Raw genomic sequence first — 15,490 nt, forward strand, 5'->3', positions numbered from 1 at the left:
TAACCTTTTCAAAACTACATGAGCTTGGAGTGTGTCTATGCCATGAAAAGCCATTGTAGAAATGGACACCTGTTAAGATCACCCAGCTACAAATTAAAAAACTCTGTTCTCCTCAAAGCCTGTCACTATGTCAGCCCTGGCATCTCCCATTCAGATGAACAGAAACCTCTCGTTTTTCTCCAAAGCCAAAGAGCTGCCTCTCTCCATTCCTTCTCCCTCTGGAGCACACAGTGGCCTGTGGAGGCACAGAGCCAGTTTGGCTGCCAGGCACTTAAATAACTCCCTGTGCTTGTTCTGAGAAAGGCCTACTCCATCCATCATTGCTTGATGCAGTTGGCATGACTGAAAGATCAAACAGGTTTCAGCAGCAGGTCTCACCAAATAAAGAGCAAACAAATGCCCTGCTAGCTTGTCACCTTGCACTTTTATCTATAAAACATTACCTTTCAAGGAGGTTCCCACGGGAGGCAAGAAATGTGAGACAGCTGCTTCCCTCACCCACACTGATGCTGTAGATCAAGCATGGCTTTAAACCCCTCCTCTCACTCCTGTCCCTACCAGGTAACACAACCTAGCTCCACCTGCTGAAAACCACTTGATATCAGATTAAAAAAAAAAAAAAAAAATCACATTTGTCTCCCTCTGCAGAGATTGTCAGCATTCACCATGAGCCAAAGGGCATCAGCAGCACTGATAAATCTTGCTTGATCTTCAGCTGCTGTACGTGGCTCTGGGTAGGGGCCATACCAGTGTAGACCAGGTAAAGCTCTGGTCTGGAACCACCATTGCATCCAAACACTGTGAGGTCCCTAGGGCTGGTGATTCATTCTGCTTGTCCAGCACAGGGAGACTCTGGTCTCTGACTGCAATACAGGCTCCGGGAAAAGGGCTTTACAGTTGACCATCCATATGGGAAATCCTTTTCTCTTCTTGTAGGGAAGAACCTCAATTGTATTTTCTAGAGACAGCATGCAGACAAAAAAACCCCCTACATCAGAATTTTACAAGGGTTCAGACATGATCAAAGGAATTCTTTCACCTGGGCAGATTTATTTAGACTTGTGTATGATGTCCCACTTCACTCAAATCCCAAGCACATCCATACCTTTCCTTGTTGGACTGTCCCTCTTCACACAGCACAGCAGCACACACTGTCCCAAAGGACTCTGATTTTCGTACCACAGACAAGGATTTTCAAGCCTGCCCAAGGCAAATCATGGCTCAAGCTCTTGAGTAAAGATTTCAAAGACAGACCAGAATTGCTAAACCCTTTGCTATGAAATGCCATGTTAAGAAGAACTTTCATCATCTGCAAACCTCAATTTTCCTACCTGCAAGAGAAGGATGACACAGTCTCTTGACTCCCTGGGTGTTGCTAGGATTAGACAATGTTTGCTCAACATTAATGTAGATTTCGGTGTCTTGTGTTATTGCTACTGTCACACTATAGAAAGGTCAATGAACACATTCCAGTGAGTCAGAGCCTTCCCACAGCATTAGTATCATCCTCAGAGCTTAGCCAGGCTCTGTATTTGGATAAAGCCCACCGCAATCTCACCCTTAAAAGATCTCAATGTACGTCAGTGGCAGCCCTTTCCTGTCCCTGCCTCATCTCTATTTTTAGGAAAAGGAGCATTTGGAAAATGATGCTGAATTTGAAGAAGGGAAAGAAAACAAACCCAAACCACGGAGCATTAGAGAACATCTTGCCCAAGTCAGAAGGCAGGGAGAGAAGAGAAGATGCGGACAGAGATATGTTCAGGTAGAAATTAAACTGAACATAGGGAAAATAGAGTCTCTCACTTCTTCTTGTCCAATTAGAAACCCTCAGTGAGAACCTCTTTGCCAGCCTAGCGCTTCATGTAAAACAGCAGTCACATTACCAAACCTCTTTCATAAAGCACCTGGAAACATTGAGGACCTGAAACCTTGTCCAACAAAAATGCAGACTTTTTCTGGAAAAAGCATTCATTGACCTTACAACTCTTACCTGGAAACCTCTTGCATTCCATTAACTCAAGGCAGGGCTGCAACACCGATGCCCAGCACCCTGTCTCCTGGCTGGAGACATTACGTTTCTTGGCTCTCCAGCCAGCTGCGAGGTATGCTGCAGTGATCAGAAAGCCATGCTAACCAGCCATATCCCAAATTCTCTAGGCTCCCTGCCATGGAGCTGGAAGCCCAAAGTCCTGAGAATGCTGACTCTAAACCAACAATGCACAAATCAAACCATGGCTGGGTGACAGAAAATTTCAACACACCGAAAGCGGAGTAAGGCCAGGCAAAGCTCTCATCTGGAACTTTCTTCTCTCCTCACCCTTGGCCTTAAGTACTCCACATCTGCATCCCTTATCTCTCCCTTTGAACACACCCACCCCATCTCCACTACCTCCCCTATCACAACAGCTTTAGCACTCCGAACACTTCAAACACCCCATATCCTCCAGCTCATACCACTGCTCCCCAAATCCCTACCTTCCCTCTTCCTGCAATCCCCGCATGTCCTTACCTCTCCCACACCCTCACCTTCCCACCGCACCACTTCCACCGCTGACCAGCACCGCAAATCATGGATACCCCAAACCAACGCTTTTTGACAGTTCTTCTCAGCTACAAATTTTCAGTACTTACAGCTTGTGGTAACTGATTCAAGATGACCCACTGCTGGCTGACCATCACCATCCCCTGTGCTGGTCGGGGGCCAGCGTGAATACACGACAGGAAGCCAATTCTGTGCCCAGGGCACAGGAGGGCGCTGAGAGAGAAGAACAACATGTTCATCAGCACACACAACAGGCGACAAGACGTTGCACGGTGGAGTGCGTGTTGCAGGGTCTGTGCTCCACTCGGAGCTTCCAGACAGCTGTTCAAGGAAATTGCCATCAATGTCAGCCCCACCACCGCTATTAGACATCTCATCCATGTCCGGGCCCAGCTTGAACCCATTTAACTTGTAAGGGATAATGAGATAACAGCATGACATGTTGCAGCTGAAGGTTATTTAAACACCCATCTGGTACCTGTTATGCAGCATACATCCTATTGTTGTATAGGAAATATATGCCACCTCCCTCCCACATGGAAAAGAGAAGATCTATAGATGTCTCCCATGCTACTCCTTCTTTTTGCATAGATGAGGTAATTCTCCTTTTCTGTGTTGTTTCTAGCATATCACTTTGGACTTCCTATCTGCATTTTGGGAGATGTAGTCCCTTCCAGACTGGTGAGACCTTGTGAAATGACACAAGACCACAATGAAAAATTTAATATGGACATCTCATCACCCCCTTTACACATCGGTCAGAAGAGGCTCCATGCCAGCTGGGTTTGAAAGCATGGACCATAAACTGTGAAACAGATTCACCCTTTGTATGACATGAGTTGGCGCTACACTTTCATTCCAGAGAGATTCAGGGGTGACAATCCATTTCAGCGTTTATGGGACCACGCTCCGCTTCTACACAGGAACGGTGAAATACCTGCTGAAGTCTGTAAAGTGGGCAACCCAACCTGCTCGCACCTTTCATTCACATGTACAGCCAAGAAAATCTACAGATCCCAGCTAAACAGCCTCATTTCTTTATTCAAACTCCCCATTTTTATAAGATGATTTTGGCTGTTCTCGGTCCCCTGCCGATATTGCCTGGGAAACTCTTGCCCTCTGTGAAGCCTGAGCAGCCATGAGGGCTGGGTTGTGTGGTGTCCCAAGAAATCACGTTTCATAACACAAGCGGTCAGCGCTGCAGATGTGCACTCTCTCCTCCGTTTTTCTCAGTTTTCTGCAAAAGTTGTTCCACCCTGCAAATCCTGGGCTAAAATCTGTGTCTGACGCCCCATCTAGCGTTCAGCGCAGACAAACGCAGAGGACTGCTGCATCAAGGAAACGGAGTCGACTGGAAAATTCCCAGCATTTTTTTAGCGATATTAAACCGCCTTTGTGCAAATATAACTTGAGCTGACTTTAAGAGAGTTCTGACGGAGTCCAGGCAACATGTAAACCTGCATATGCCACTGCCAATGCTCTCCTCTGGCCTCTATGCAGCCTCTGGGTCTCCTAATAGAGCAATTGCAGGCGGAAAGCCCCGCAAGCCCTGCTCCTCAGGTGTTAACTCCTCAGCAGCCCAAACCCCGGGGCTTTGAGGACACCCCTCCGTAGGTGAATCATCTGGGCAAACTACCTTGGAATCACAAGCCAAGAGTCTAAGCTGTGCCAAACTCAAGACTCAATGGCAGCTGACAGGGAGGACTCTCTCAAAACAGGGAACAACAGGGATTCCCGGGTGCTCGGCAGCCATCAGCACAGGGCACCCGTTTCAAGTGAGACACCAAATCTCGAGCATGTATTTTGAATAATAAATGATGCTGCTCAGTGCTTTTCCAATGAGATTTTTAAAAATAAAATGAGAATTACTTAAAAGTGCTCTTCACATTTTTTTCATTTAAAAAAAAAAAAAAGAGTGTTTGCTGAGAAAATATTTCGGTGTCTGTCCTTCCCCTTTGCAAACACGCTTCATGAAGTTGTCAGGACAAAATATCTGCACTGAGAACTTGGTTTTATTAAAGCAGCTTTCTGACACGTTCAGTCCTGTGAGTTGCAGAGCTCCAGCCACTGCTACAGAATCTTGGGCTCTGTGATGCTAGGTGCACAACCCGCTCTGAACTAAGCCCAAACCAAGCATCACTGTGTTCTTGGTTAATCACCAGACCAATTAGCACCTTGGTTAAGATGCAGTGAGGTTCCAGTCCTTCACCCCTCGGAGCTGGGATTGTTCTGATGAAACTCTCACTCTACCCATGCAGAGACGCCCTGCTCACAACACTTCCAGTTCTCCAGGAGCAGTGTGATAAGTCTGTTAACTCATTAACACCTCCAGCTTACAGGAGACTTGGCTTCCATCCTCTCGAACAGCCTCGGGCCCCACACTTCAGGAAGTTACTCTGCAACTTCTGTTTCACTTTCCTTTCCTGCTGAGCCAGGCTGGCTTTCAGTTCCCACCATGAAGCTTATGAATGCTGCTGTATTCTTTATTCTTGTGCCCACTTTTACGCCAGCTTTGGACCCTCTCAGCACTTCAGTCTTCATGGGTGGTGCTGCTGTCGCTTGGCAGCTCCTCTCCCCTCACTCCTGGCTCAAGTGCAGTCTCCTGGAGTGCTGCAATATGGAGGACACACTGAATTTATCAGGTAAGGCAGTGGCAAGGGCACCCTGAGCCAAGTTGTCAGTGAGACCAGCTGATGATCCTTCCCAGGGTGGTCAGGGCTTCCTTTTTCATGCCAGTATCCTTTGGGATGGTTGTGGAAAGGTAAGAGTTACCGCCCACAGTGGCTCTACAAGGCAAAGGCTGTACTAACCTAATATTGCTTATCCCACAAGTGGTCACGTACCCTGCTTCTCATGGCAGCATTTTCCTTGCTGGTGTCTTGGTTTATATTGGCAGAAGGAGGCAAAATTCTGGAGGTGAACTGAAGGCTAAGAGCTAAAGAAATAATCCCACATCTTCTTCAGACGGACACCCAGCGGTATCCCACACCCCAGTTGGTGGTTGCCTGTAATACATGTCAAATGAGTAGCAATTAGTGGTAGGTCTAGATTCAAAGCACGCTGCTTCACTCCCCTGAGACAAGCAGGCTGGCAGTCCCCAGCGACTGGGGAAGGAAGGGTTGTTTCACCCTGCCTGCGGGGAACTAGTGCATAGTCTGAAAAAGAGCTTATGTGACCTTTTAACCATAAACTCCTGATCCTGCCACCTGGAAATCCCCCTTCCCTTTGTCATGGGATTACAAATATTGCTTCATTTCAGTGCTAGGCCACAGATTTCAAAACAAATCCTCAGCTGTTGGAGACCTGTGTGCTTCCAGGTACTTCAATATGTCGCTTCCTACCACCTCTGGATCTGCTGCGTACAGACAGGCTGTTCCTAGTACTTTAGCCACTGAAACACCAGTTGTGGTACTTTTTAAGAGAACTTTCTATAGCAACAGAAGCACATTTTTCTATAAATGCGAGGTATGCTAGATGCCACAAAAACAGTTAACGAGAATTTAGCACATGCAGTGAACAAGCCTCTGCAAATACAGTAGATCCCATCCCAGGACTTTATAGGAGGCAGTAGCCACAATACCGCTGGGACTCCTGCCTATCTCATACTAACTGCTTGCTTCCCATAAATGCCATCAAGAGTCTGATTCATGAGTTTTCTCTTCAGTTGGATTCTCTGCGGATTCACAATCTTGTCATGGCCAGAGGGCAGCAAACATTTGTTCTCCCTGATGGTCATTCAGCTGCAACAAAAAAAAAAAAAAAAAAAGAAAAGAAAAAAAGGAAGGAACTTTCTGGCATTTTGTGATTCTTCTCTCCCCTTATTCCTTCAGTTATAAAGATGGATTTGGACCGAAAAGTATTTGGCCAGCATCTTGCTGTCCAGATAGTTCTGAGAGCTCTGAGTGCAAATACGCACAGCAAACGGCCCAGGAAGCCCTTGGTGATGTCCTTCCATGGCTGGACTGGAACAGGCAAAACGTTTGTCAGCAGCATCATTGCAGAAAACCTCTATCAGCTTAATATACCAAGACAGAGGTTTGTGCACCACTTCAACACAGTACTGCATTTCCCACACCTTTCACATGTCCATCTCTATAAGGTACTTCCAGCTTTATCTCACTTTCTCCAATTTATCTGCAACTGTGAGTGCAAATCCCAGATAATTTTGCCTCTGTCTCACAGGAGCAGCTACAGAATTGGATCCGGGGCAATGTCAGTGCCTGTCCAAGGTCCCTTTTTATCTTCTCTGAAATGGATCAGATGCCTCATGGCCTGATAGACTCTATCATGCCATTCCTCGGCTACCATGAAGAGATCGATGGTGTTTATTATGGCAAGGCAATCTTCATCTTTCTGAAGTAAGGAAAGCCAAAAGGGAATTACAGTCCCACAGAATCAGCAGGGACAAAGGGAGTAACAGCTGCTGATAGGTTTGAGGCTGACTGCAGCGTGGCCAAGCAGCTCAAGGTCCCTTGCTGCCTGTCTTTACAGACATGTTGTCAATGAACGTGCCCAGCCATCATGCCTGACAGATCTCACTCTATAAAGAGAAGTGAGCTGTCCCTGCACGGAAAAGGCTCGCATTCCTCAAGTGAATGGGAAACGGACAAGTGGTTTCCAAAAGTGCTGGAGATGCCACTTCCACAGTGGTCAGTAAATTTGTTTTCTCCAGCTCTATAACCCCACCATTAGGCAGAAAGTTCTTTATAAGATGGGTAGGACTCTGCTAGGGAGCTCTTTAGATGCAGAGCAGGGAAAACTCACCTGCTGAAGACCACTTGCATACACAGATCAAGGGAGCACAATTCCTCCAGGTATTATTCCTGGGAAATCCCTTTGCTGAGGATCACCCTAGCTCTAGTTCACAGCACATGACTGAAGCAAGCCCAAACGCCAAGCTTTGGGCTGGCATACCTCTCAAATGCCTTTATGTTCAAACACATGGCCAACTACCTATTTCTGCCTGAGACAGCAATTAGGACTGTGATTAGCAGCTTGTTAGTGAGCCTCTTGGTACACCTGGCAGCGTGACCAATCCCCATGTCTGCTGAAATGACAAACGCAGTAGCTGAAGCCACTGTGCCAGAGGAGAGCTCATCAGTCTCCATCAGACACTGCTGTCATTTGGGAGATAGCATGGTCCTTGTCACTTCCCATCATGTAACACCCACATGTAGGGACATGTCACCTCCACTCCAGTGCAGATTCACACAGAGTGACTTAAACAACCGCCGAGATCTGAGCAATAAAGATGGCAAAGATACAGCTCTAATGAGCCAGTGAATCTCCTTCCTAACAGCAATGCAGGTGGAGATAAAGTAGCAGAGATTGCCCTCGATTACTGGAGAAGGCAGAAGAGAAGAGAAGACATTCCTGTGAAGAAGCTCCAGTATCTGCTTTCAGAGGAAATTTTCAGGAACAGAGACAGTGAGTACCTCTGGGCTCAGGGCTCAGTCCCAGGAATGCTGATGTCTTCTGCAAAATGATCCATGAAGCGGGCAGCAACACACTGGCCTCCGCAGCACTCCAATGGTAAAGCTCCCATTCTCTCTTCCAGGCGGTTTCTTTCACAGTCAACTGATCCAGAAGAACCTGATCGACTATTTCATCCCTTTCCTTCCTCTTGAATATAAACATGTGAAAGAGTGTGTCCGGCAGGAGCTGCACGTGCAAGGGCATCCCGAGGATGAAGACCTCATTGCAGAGATTGCCTTGGCAATGACCGACTACCCCAGCGAAGAAAGACTCTACTCCAGCAAAGGCTGCAAGACTGTAGCCTCCAGAGTGAGTCTGAGCATCTAGGCACTACAAGCCCCCCGTCTTCTTGTTACAAGACCACAGCAGAAGAAAGAACCAGTAACTCCCCTCCCTGCAGCTCAGTCTACACACTCTTCCTCGAAGGGACTCAGGCTGTCCCATACCAGAGGCACCTTTTGTCAAGCTCTTGAATAAATAAATACATAGGACACTGCAACAATACTGTATAGAGTACACAGAAGAGGGACATACGTGGCAGATGAGGTTTGCTCTCCTTGCCACAGAAACATTCCCCAATAAAGCATTTTAGAGAGGAAAATCTCCCACTATTGTGGCCAGAGTGTTTGCACCTTAAGTTCTAGCATTGGCCTAATTAATAAAATCTGTTAATAAATAACACTTTCACTATCAGTCTGTTTTACACTGGCTGTGCCCCGTGTATCTCACAGAAGTCACACAGCAGATCAGCACCGCTGCTCCTGCTGTACAGGTGTGGAAACCCAAGCACGAAGGGTTTCCACAGGGGTTGCCGTGTGCCGGTGCCGCTGACGGGCAAATGGAAAAGATGCAAAAAAAAACCCCTCCCAACCTCCACACCGTGTCCCCACGCCGTTTCTCCTGCAGGCCTTGGGCAGCTCCTCCGTGTTTGCTGGGCCCGATGCACCCACTGATGGCTGCACGCTCCCGACCGTGGCCTGTCAGCCCCCGCCGCTGGTGGGGACAGAGGGAGTGGAGGCTCCTGGCTGCGGCTCGGGATGGGGAGCAGCCGCTGTGCCGGGGCCTCGCAGGGAGACACGGTGTGTGCAGGGGAGGGACGGGGACAGAGGATGGGGCCCGGGTCACTCAGAGGGGTGACGGCTGGGACGGGGCCCAGCTCACGCTGAGGGGAGCTGAGGCAATGGAGGCGGTGAGGGTGCCCTGCGCCTCCCCCCCCCACTGCCTGAGGCTGATAATGCCGTCACGCAGCGCCCCTAACGTCATCCCCACACACCGCGCTACGTCACGGCCTGCCGACGTCATCAGCCGGGCAGGGAAAGGCCGGCCTTGCCCTTCACAAAGATGGCGGCGGCGGCTACGGGCGGGGCGGCGGTTTGCCCCGCGGCGGCGGGCGGAAGCGGGGCCGGGCGCGGAGCCGCCATGCTGCGGGCGGCCGGGCTGCTCTGGCTGCTGCTGCCGGGGCTGGCGGCGCTGGAGCCGCTCAGCGTCAGCCTGGCTATCGGCGTCGCCTGGGCCCTCACCGGCTACCTGTCCCACCCCAACTTCTACTGCAGCTACGTGGAGTGCTGCCCCAGCGACGGGCACCGCATCAACGCCACCGGTACGGGGAGGGCACGGGGCGCGGCGGGCCGCGCTGGGTCCCCAGCCCTGGCGCGGGGCAGCCCTCGGTGTATCTGGCAGTGGCCGTGCCATGCTGAGACCTATGCCCAGCTGTGGCCACGCTGAGCTCGCCTGGTGGGTGGCCGGTGACCGGTGCCCATGGCGGGCCATGCCAAGCTTGCCCAGTGCATGGCTGGTGACTGGCACCTCTGGGTGGCCATGCTGAGCTCGCGTGGTGCGTGGCTGGTGGCTGGCATCTGTGGGTGGCTGGTGACCAGCACCCATGAGTGGCCATGCTGAGCTAACCCCTGAGTGGCTGGTGACTGGCACCCAGTAGTGGCCATGCCAAGCCTGCCCAGTGCATGGCTGGTGACTGACACCCATTGGTGGCCATGCCAAGCCTGCCCAGTGCATGACAGGTGACTGACACCCATTGGTGGCCATGCCAAGCTTGCCTGGTGTGTGGCCAGTGACCGGCACCCATTGGTGGCCATGCGATGCTGAGCTCTCCCTCTCCCCGCAGCGCTGAGGGCACAGCTGGACACCAAGCTCTTCGGGCAGCACCTGGCCAAGGATGTGGTGCTGAAGGCGGTGATGGGCTTCACCAACAACCCCAGCCCCAAGAAGCCACTAACGCTCTCACTCCACGGCTGGGCCGGCACCGGCAAGAACTTCCTCAGCCAGATTCTGGCGGAGCACGTCCACCCTGCCGGCCTGCGCAGCAAGTTCGTCCATCTCTTCCTGGCCACCCTGCACTTCCCCCACCAGGACGAAGTCAAGCTCTACAAGGTGAGGAGGGGAGACAAGGTTACCCTGAGACCCTAAATCCCCTAGTATGGGGGTGGGTGCTGCACAGGCCCCCCCCAAGATACCTAACAACTGGAGGTGTACAGCTGGGTGTTTCTGAAGTTGGTGCTCAGGAGAGGTGGAGGAGGAAATGCAATCAGAAAGTGAAAGGCACCAAAATGCCAAGAAATGCAAACTGAGAGTAATTTCTTAGTGCTGTCCTCTCACTGATGCCATCTGCTGATTCCTGCGGTGCTGACTGTTAGGAGAGAATCCCATCATTAAAACTGCACGTACTGGTTGGCTGGGAGGGAGGGAGGTACTTTCTCCATAGCGGTGCCGTGTTTCGCCTTTGTGGCCAAAGCAGTGTTGATAACGCAGTGCTGTTCCGGCTGTTACTGAACAGTGCTTGCACAGCCTTGAAACTTGCTTTTTTTTCCCCCACTCGTAGCAAGCAGGCCGGGGTGCACAAGGGATTGGGAGGGGGCACAGCTGGGACAGGTGACCCCAGTCAGCCACAGGGATATTCCGTACCATATGCTGTCATGCTCAGCAATAAAAACTGGGGTAAAAGAAGGAAAAAGTGGGGGGTGTTGGCCTCCAAGGTGTTCTAACACTGGCTGGGCATGTGTCTGCATGTGGCAGGGGACGTAAGTGATTCCTTTTGCTTGTTTTTCCCTCTTGCCATCACCCATCAAAATGCCTGTGAGTTTTCTTGCTTTTATTCTTCCGCCTCTCTCGCCCCTCCTGCTGGGGGGCTTGGCTGCTGGCCGGGGCAACCCACCATGCACTAGGCAATGAGGAAGTGTAGCTCACATGAGAGATTTTTCAAGGGACTTAATTCCTTGACATTAGATTTCTGATCTTCATGTTTGAAGGCGCCCAAAACTGATAGGATGTGGTTTCTGTATAAAAAAGGAAACACTGATTTTTTATTTTTTTTTAAAACAAACAAAAAAGCAGCTTTCTTTTCTTTAAGATTTCCCATCTCAGCTTGGGTTTTGTGCCTTACCATACACAAAGCAGAAAGAATGAGGAAGTCTCTCATCTGTGAGCAGGAAAAGAATTCGTATTTAAATTGTGTCACATGTTAAAGGGACGAGTCACAGAGTTTATGGTCCTCTCTTCAGGAAAAAGTATAACCAGTGAGTGTGTGATGCTGACACTTGAAAGGGTGTCTCTAGAGGCTGTCACATACAAGTATTTTGCAGTGCATCCCAAAGAGACCTAGTTTTTTAAGTGTTTTTCAACCTCTTGTTCCAGGAGCAGCTACAGAACTGGATTCGGGGCAACGTCAGTGCCTGTCCCCACTCCATCTTCATTTTTGATGAGATGGACAAAATGCATCCAGGTCTCATTGATGCCATCAAGCCGTTCTTAGACTATTACGAGCAGGTTGATAGGGTGTCCTACAGGAAAGCCATCTTCATCTTCCTCAGGTCTGTAGCACCTATTTTGGTCATTTTGAGATACCGAGATAAATCTGTGTTTATGATGTTCTTATGGGACTTCATTCAAAGAACAGCAAAAGAACCACTCTGGTAAAGACAGAGGGGAGCACCGTGAGCTCTTGCATGGCCCGTGGCTGTAGTGGAGCAGGTCTGAGGCGGTGCAGCCGACCACTGCAGTGTGCTGAACTCATGAGCCTGGCCCAGAGCACGGATCGTATGGGAGCTCACATTCTGGGGAAGTTCTCTGCGATGCATGCACCATGTACTGGAGTTAACTGTCTTCATAGCAGCTGGTTTAGTGCTGTGTTTTGGATTTGTGTCTAAAACCAGCGTTGATAAGGCACCTATGTTTTGATTGTTGCTGGATGGTGCTTGCAAAGCCTCAAGGCCTTCTCTTTTCCCTTTGATGCCCCCAGCGAGTAAGTTGGGGTGGGCAAGAGGATGGGAGGGGACGCAGCTGGGACAGCTGACCTGAACTGGACAGGGGAATATTCAATACCATGTAATGTCATGCTTGACAATAAAAACTGGTGTAGAGAAAGAAGGGGGGGTACAGCTTCCCACGTGACGGTTCTTCAGAGACTGCCTGGGCGTTGATCTGACTGTGGGGTTTGAGAGTGATTTCTTTAGCCTTCCTTGGGTTTCTTTTTCCTCCTTGTCTCATTACCTATTAAACTGTCTTTATCTTGACACACAAGTCTTCTCACTTCTGTTCTTATTTTCTCCTTTCATCCTGCTGAGGTGGGAGGGAGTAAGCAAGCGGTGTAGGTGCTTGGGCTGCTGGTCGAGGTCAGCCCACTACACACTGATGGCTACTTAAAGAACTGGAGACTTTCCCTAAATTTTTGCCTAAGGATTTCTGTTTTGGTGATTTGTTTGATGTCAAGAAGATTAGCAATATGTCTAACTGTCTAAAAAATAAATTCTAGTTCAGTTGTGTCTGCGTTCACCACTGTTCTTTTTTCTTCCATGAATAGCAACGCAGGTGGTGACTTAATTAATAAAGCAGCCCTTGACTTCTGGACAAGTGGAAAGCGCAGGGAAGAGATTCAGCTGAAGGACCTGGAGCTCATGCTGTCTGTTGGAGTCTTCAATAACAAGAACAGTAAGTCACTTTCCCCAGAAAATGGGCAGTTCCTTTTACTTCATAACACGGGGTTCATCTCTTGACCCTGCCCTGCTTTTCCCTTTCCCCTGTCTCCTGCAGGTGGCCTGTGGCACAGCAGCCTCATCGACAGGAACCTCATTGACTACTTTATCCCCTTCCTGCCCCTGGAGCACAAGCACGTGAAGATGTGCGTCAGGGCTGAAATGACAGCCCGTGGCTATGCCATCGATGAGAAGATTGTTCAAGCAGTGGCTGATGAGATGACGTTCTTCCCCAAAGAGCAGAAAATCTACTCTGATAAAGGCTGCAAGACTGTACAGGCCAAGCTGGATATTCATGAAGACTTTGTGTTGAGAGATACAAAAGCCAAGGGGTGATTACCCGTCAGGTCACCAAAGCACTTTCAGAGCTTTTGGAAACCTGTGCATTTGCACTGAAGCTTTTTTACTGTTGCAGGGAGTATGGTGAAAATACCAGAATGACCTGTGTGGGCTTTTTAACTTTTTGGTTTTTTAACTTAACATCCCACTGTTCATCTCTGAACTGTCTGGTACCCAAACGTTGCCCCCTTTATTTTTCTTTTAACCTATAGAGAACTTCTGATCGTGAGGCATGTATAGCACTGGTTACAGCCTTTATTCTTCCGAGTGCTGGGATTATTAAGGATTTAACTCCTCTTTCCACAACAACTAAACTAAAGCAAAGGAGAGCAGAGGAATTCTGGGCAGTCGCATTCCCTGCCTTGTATGTGGTCTCATTCATGGGCTAGCGAAATGAAGGGATGTGTGGGGTGCTCAGGACTCGGAGAGTGTCTGCAAGGGTGAATACCTTGATGTGTCAGTAAGAGGACGGTATGGTGGAAGGCTTCCTCCTTCACAGCAGGCTGATGTCGTGGCTTCTAGAGAGGAGCATCAACTATTCAGGGACAGAAGGGCGTGATTATGTCTGAGCTGTGGCATTGTATCACATCTGCTACAGTAATATGGAAAGTCATGATGAGATCAGGGAAATCTGTTACTATCTAGTAAAGAAGGGTAGGGGGAAGTAACTGCTTGCCCCTCTGCTTCTTTGATAAAAAAGAAATTGTAAAAGAAACTTCATATTCTTCTAACTAAGGAGGCTAAGTGAATTTGTGTGGTAACTCCAGGGTGTTTGTCTTCTTAAGCAGAGGGACCCATCTGAGGGATCTGCCTGTTCCAATACACTAGGCCAATCTCCTGTTTTTAATTAGAAAAAAATCTCGGGAGGATTTGACTCTTGCAGCTTGTCAGGTTCGTCTGCGTGCAGGCTCCTGGGCCTGAAGTCTGCAAGACCTTTAGCGGTCCCTCCCAGCTGCACCCAGTACCCTAGAAGTGGGTGATGCTAGTCTCACCTTGCTTGGAAGACACTTTCATGGCAGAAGTTGTTTTTAATAGTGTATTTTTATACTGAAGTGTAAGTAACAGCAATACAAAGCTCTTCCTAGAGAACCACAGAGAAGGGAATATGGGAAACCGGGGCAATCAACAACAATCCCACACTTCACTAGGTAAGTGTGTTTTATAGTAGCTTATAACATTAAAGAATGTCTGTGCGGAAGGGTGAGTGATGAGTTAGGAAACTGGGAAAAAATTGATTTAGCCTTCACCCCCTTGGTAAGGCTGGGGTTTAAAACTCTGTTGCAAGCTTTAACTCTTTCATCATCCATCACTTGTCAAATATTGTAGTGCAAGACAGAAGTGCCTATCACTTGGTTGATTGTAGTGTGTTTTTTTTAAACTGGCATGAGGGATTGGGCTGTTTTTGTGCTGCAGCATTTACTCCCTCATTTGTACCTAAACTTGCTTTAAGATGTGATGCAAAACGTACAGGTCTCAACAATGTTAATGCAAATTACAACAGAAAGCTTAGCATTTAAGCTCTAAACTAAAAGTGCCAATTGTCTTTTACAACCCCACATGGAATTTGTCAAATGTTGGCAAACTGTTCACGCTGATACAATCTCCAGAGCCAAATGCTAGCGAGCCATTAACCTTGGGACATTGGACTGTTGCTTCTCATGTGTAATGTTTTGCCTCTTAACTGACTTAACTCATGGGTGTAAATGCTGCATCCTGTTTCAGGTCCTCCAAATACTAGATATTTGTGCACTTTCAAAACACTTTATATTACTACTGTACTGCGGTTGGAATAAATCTTAAGTCACTTTTCTCTCTTGGTTTAATAATTTTCAGCCATGAGAGAGTACTAGTTTATGTAGTTTTCAATCAGCTGCACTGCAGCTTTCTGTTAAGCTTCCTTTATTCTTAAAAAATTGTTTATAACAATAGATAAGCAGATTAAATAGACGGTTGAAACTAAAGTATGTTGAGTCATCAAACAGCAATCAAGAGTTAAATATATCTCAGTGGAAACACCATATCTCAGTGGAAACACACACCTCTGAAAAAGGCTTAAAGCCTCTGCCTGCTCTGCTTCATGCTTAGTAACAGGTTATCTCCTACCATAATGCCAGGCACTGCAGGACAACCGTTCCTCCTCTCTCTGCTG

At 48.5% G+C, this 15,490-nt stretch overlaps 2 protein-coding genes across 2 annotated transcripts; both read left to right on the forward strand.

Moving 5' to 3' along the window:
• Positions 1 to 4,694: 4,694 nt before the first annotated feature.
• On the forward strand, positions 4,695 to 8,687 carry LOC141751544 (torsin-1A-like). The gene is made up of 5 exons (XM_074608557.1): positions 4,695 to 5,184; positions 6,373 to 6,641; positions 6,725 to 6,900; positions 7,842 to 7,969; positions 8,100 to 8,687. Exons 1-5 carry the CDS (start codon positions 4,998 to 5,000, stop codon positions 8,342 to 8,344), a joined length of 1,005 nt encoding a protein of 334 aa, XP_074464658.1. The 5' UTR covers positions 4,695 to 4,997; the 3' UTR covers positions 8,345 to 8,687.
• A 714-nt stretch (positions 8,688 to 9,401) lies between these two features.
• LOC141751531 (torsin-1B-like) lies at positions 9,402 to 15,150 on the forward strand. Its single transcript, XM_074608528.1, has 5 exons — positions 9,402 to 9,617; positions 10,140 to 10,405; positions 11,666 to 11,841; positions 12,831 to 12,958; positions 13,061 to 15,150. The coding sequence occupies exons 1-5, from the start codon at positions 9,437 to 9,439 to the stop codon at positions 13,336 to 13,338; spliced, it is 1,029 nt and encodes a 342-aa protein (XP_074464629.1). The 5' UTR covers positions 9,402 to 9,436; the 3' UTR covers positions 13,339 to 15,150.
• Positions 15,151 to 15,490: the final 340 nt, after the last annotated feature.

This window comes from Larus michahellis, chromosome 15 (assembly GCF_964199755.1).
Source record: "Larus michahellis chromosome 15, bLarMic1.1, whole genome shotgun sequence".
Classification (NCBI taxonomy): domain Eukaryota; kingdom Metazoa; phylum Chordata; class Aves; order Charadriiformes; family Laridae; genus Larus; species Larus michahellis.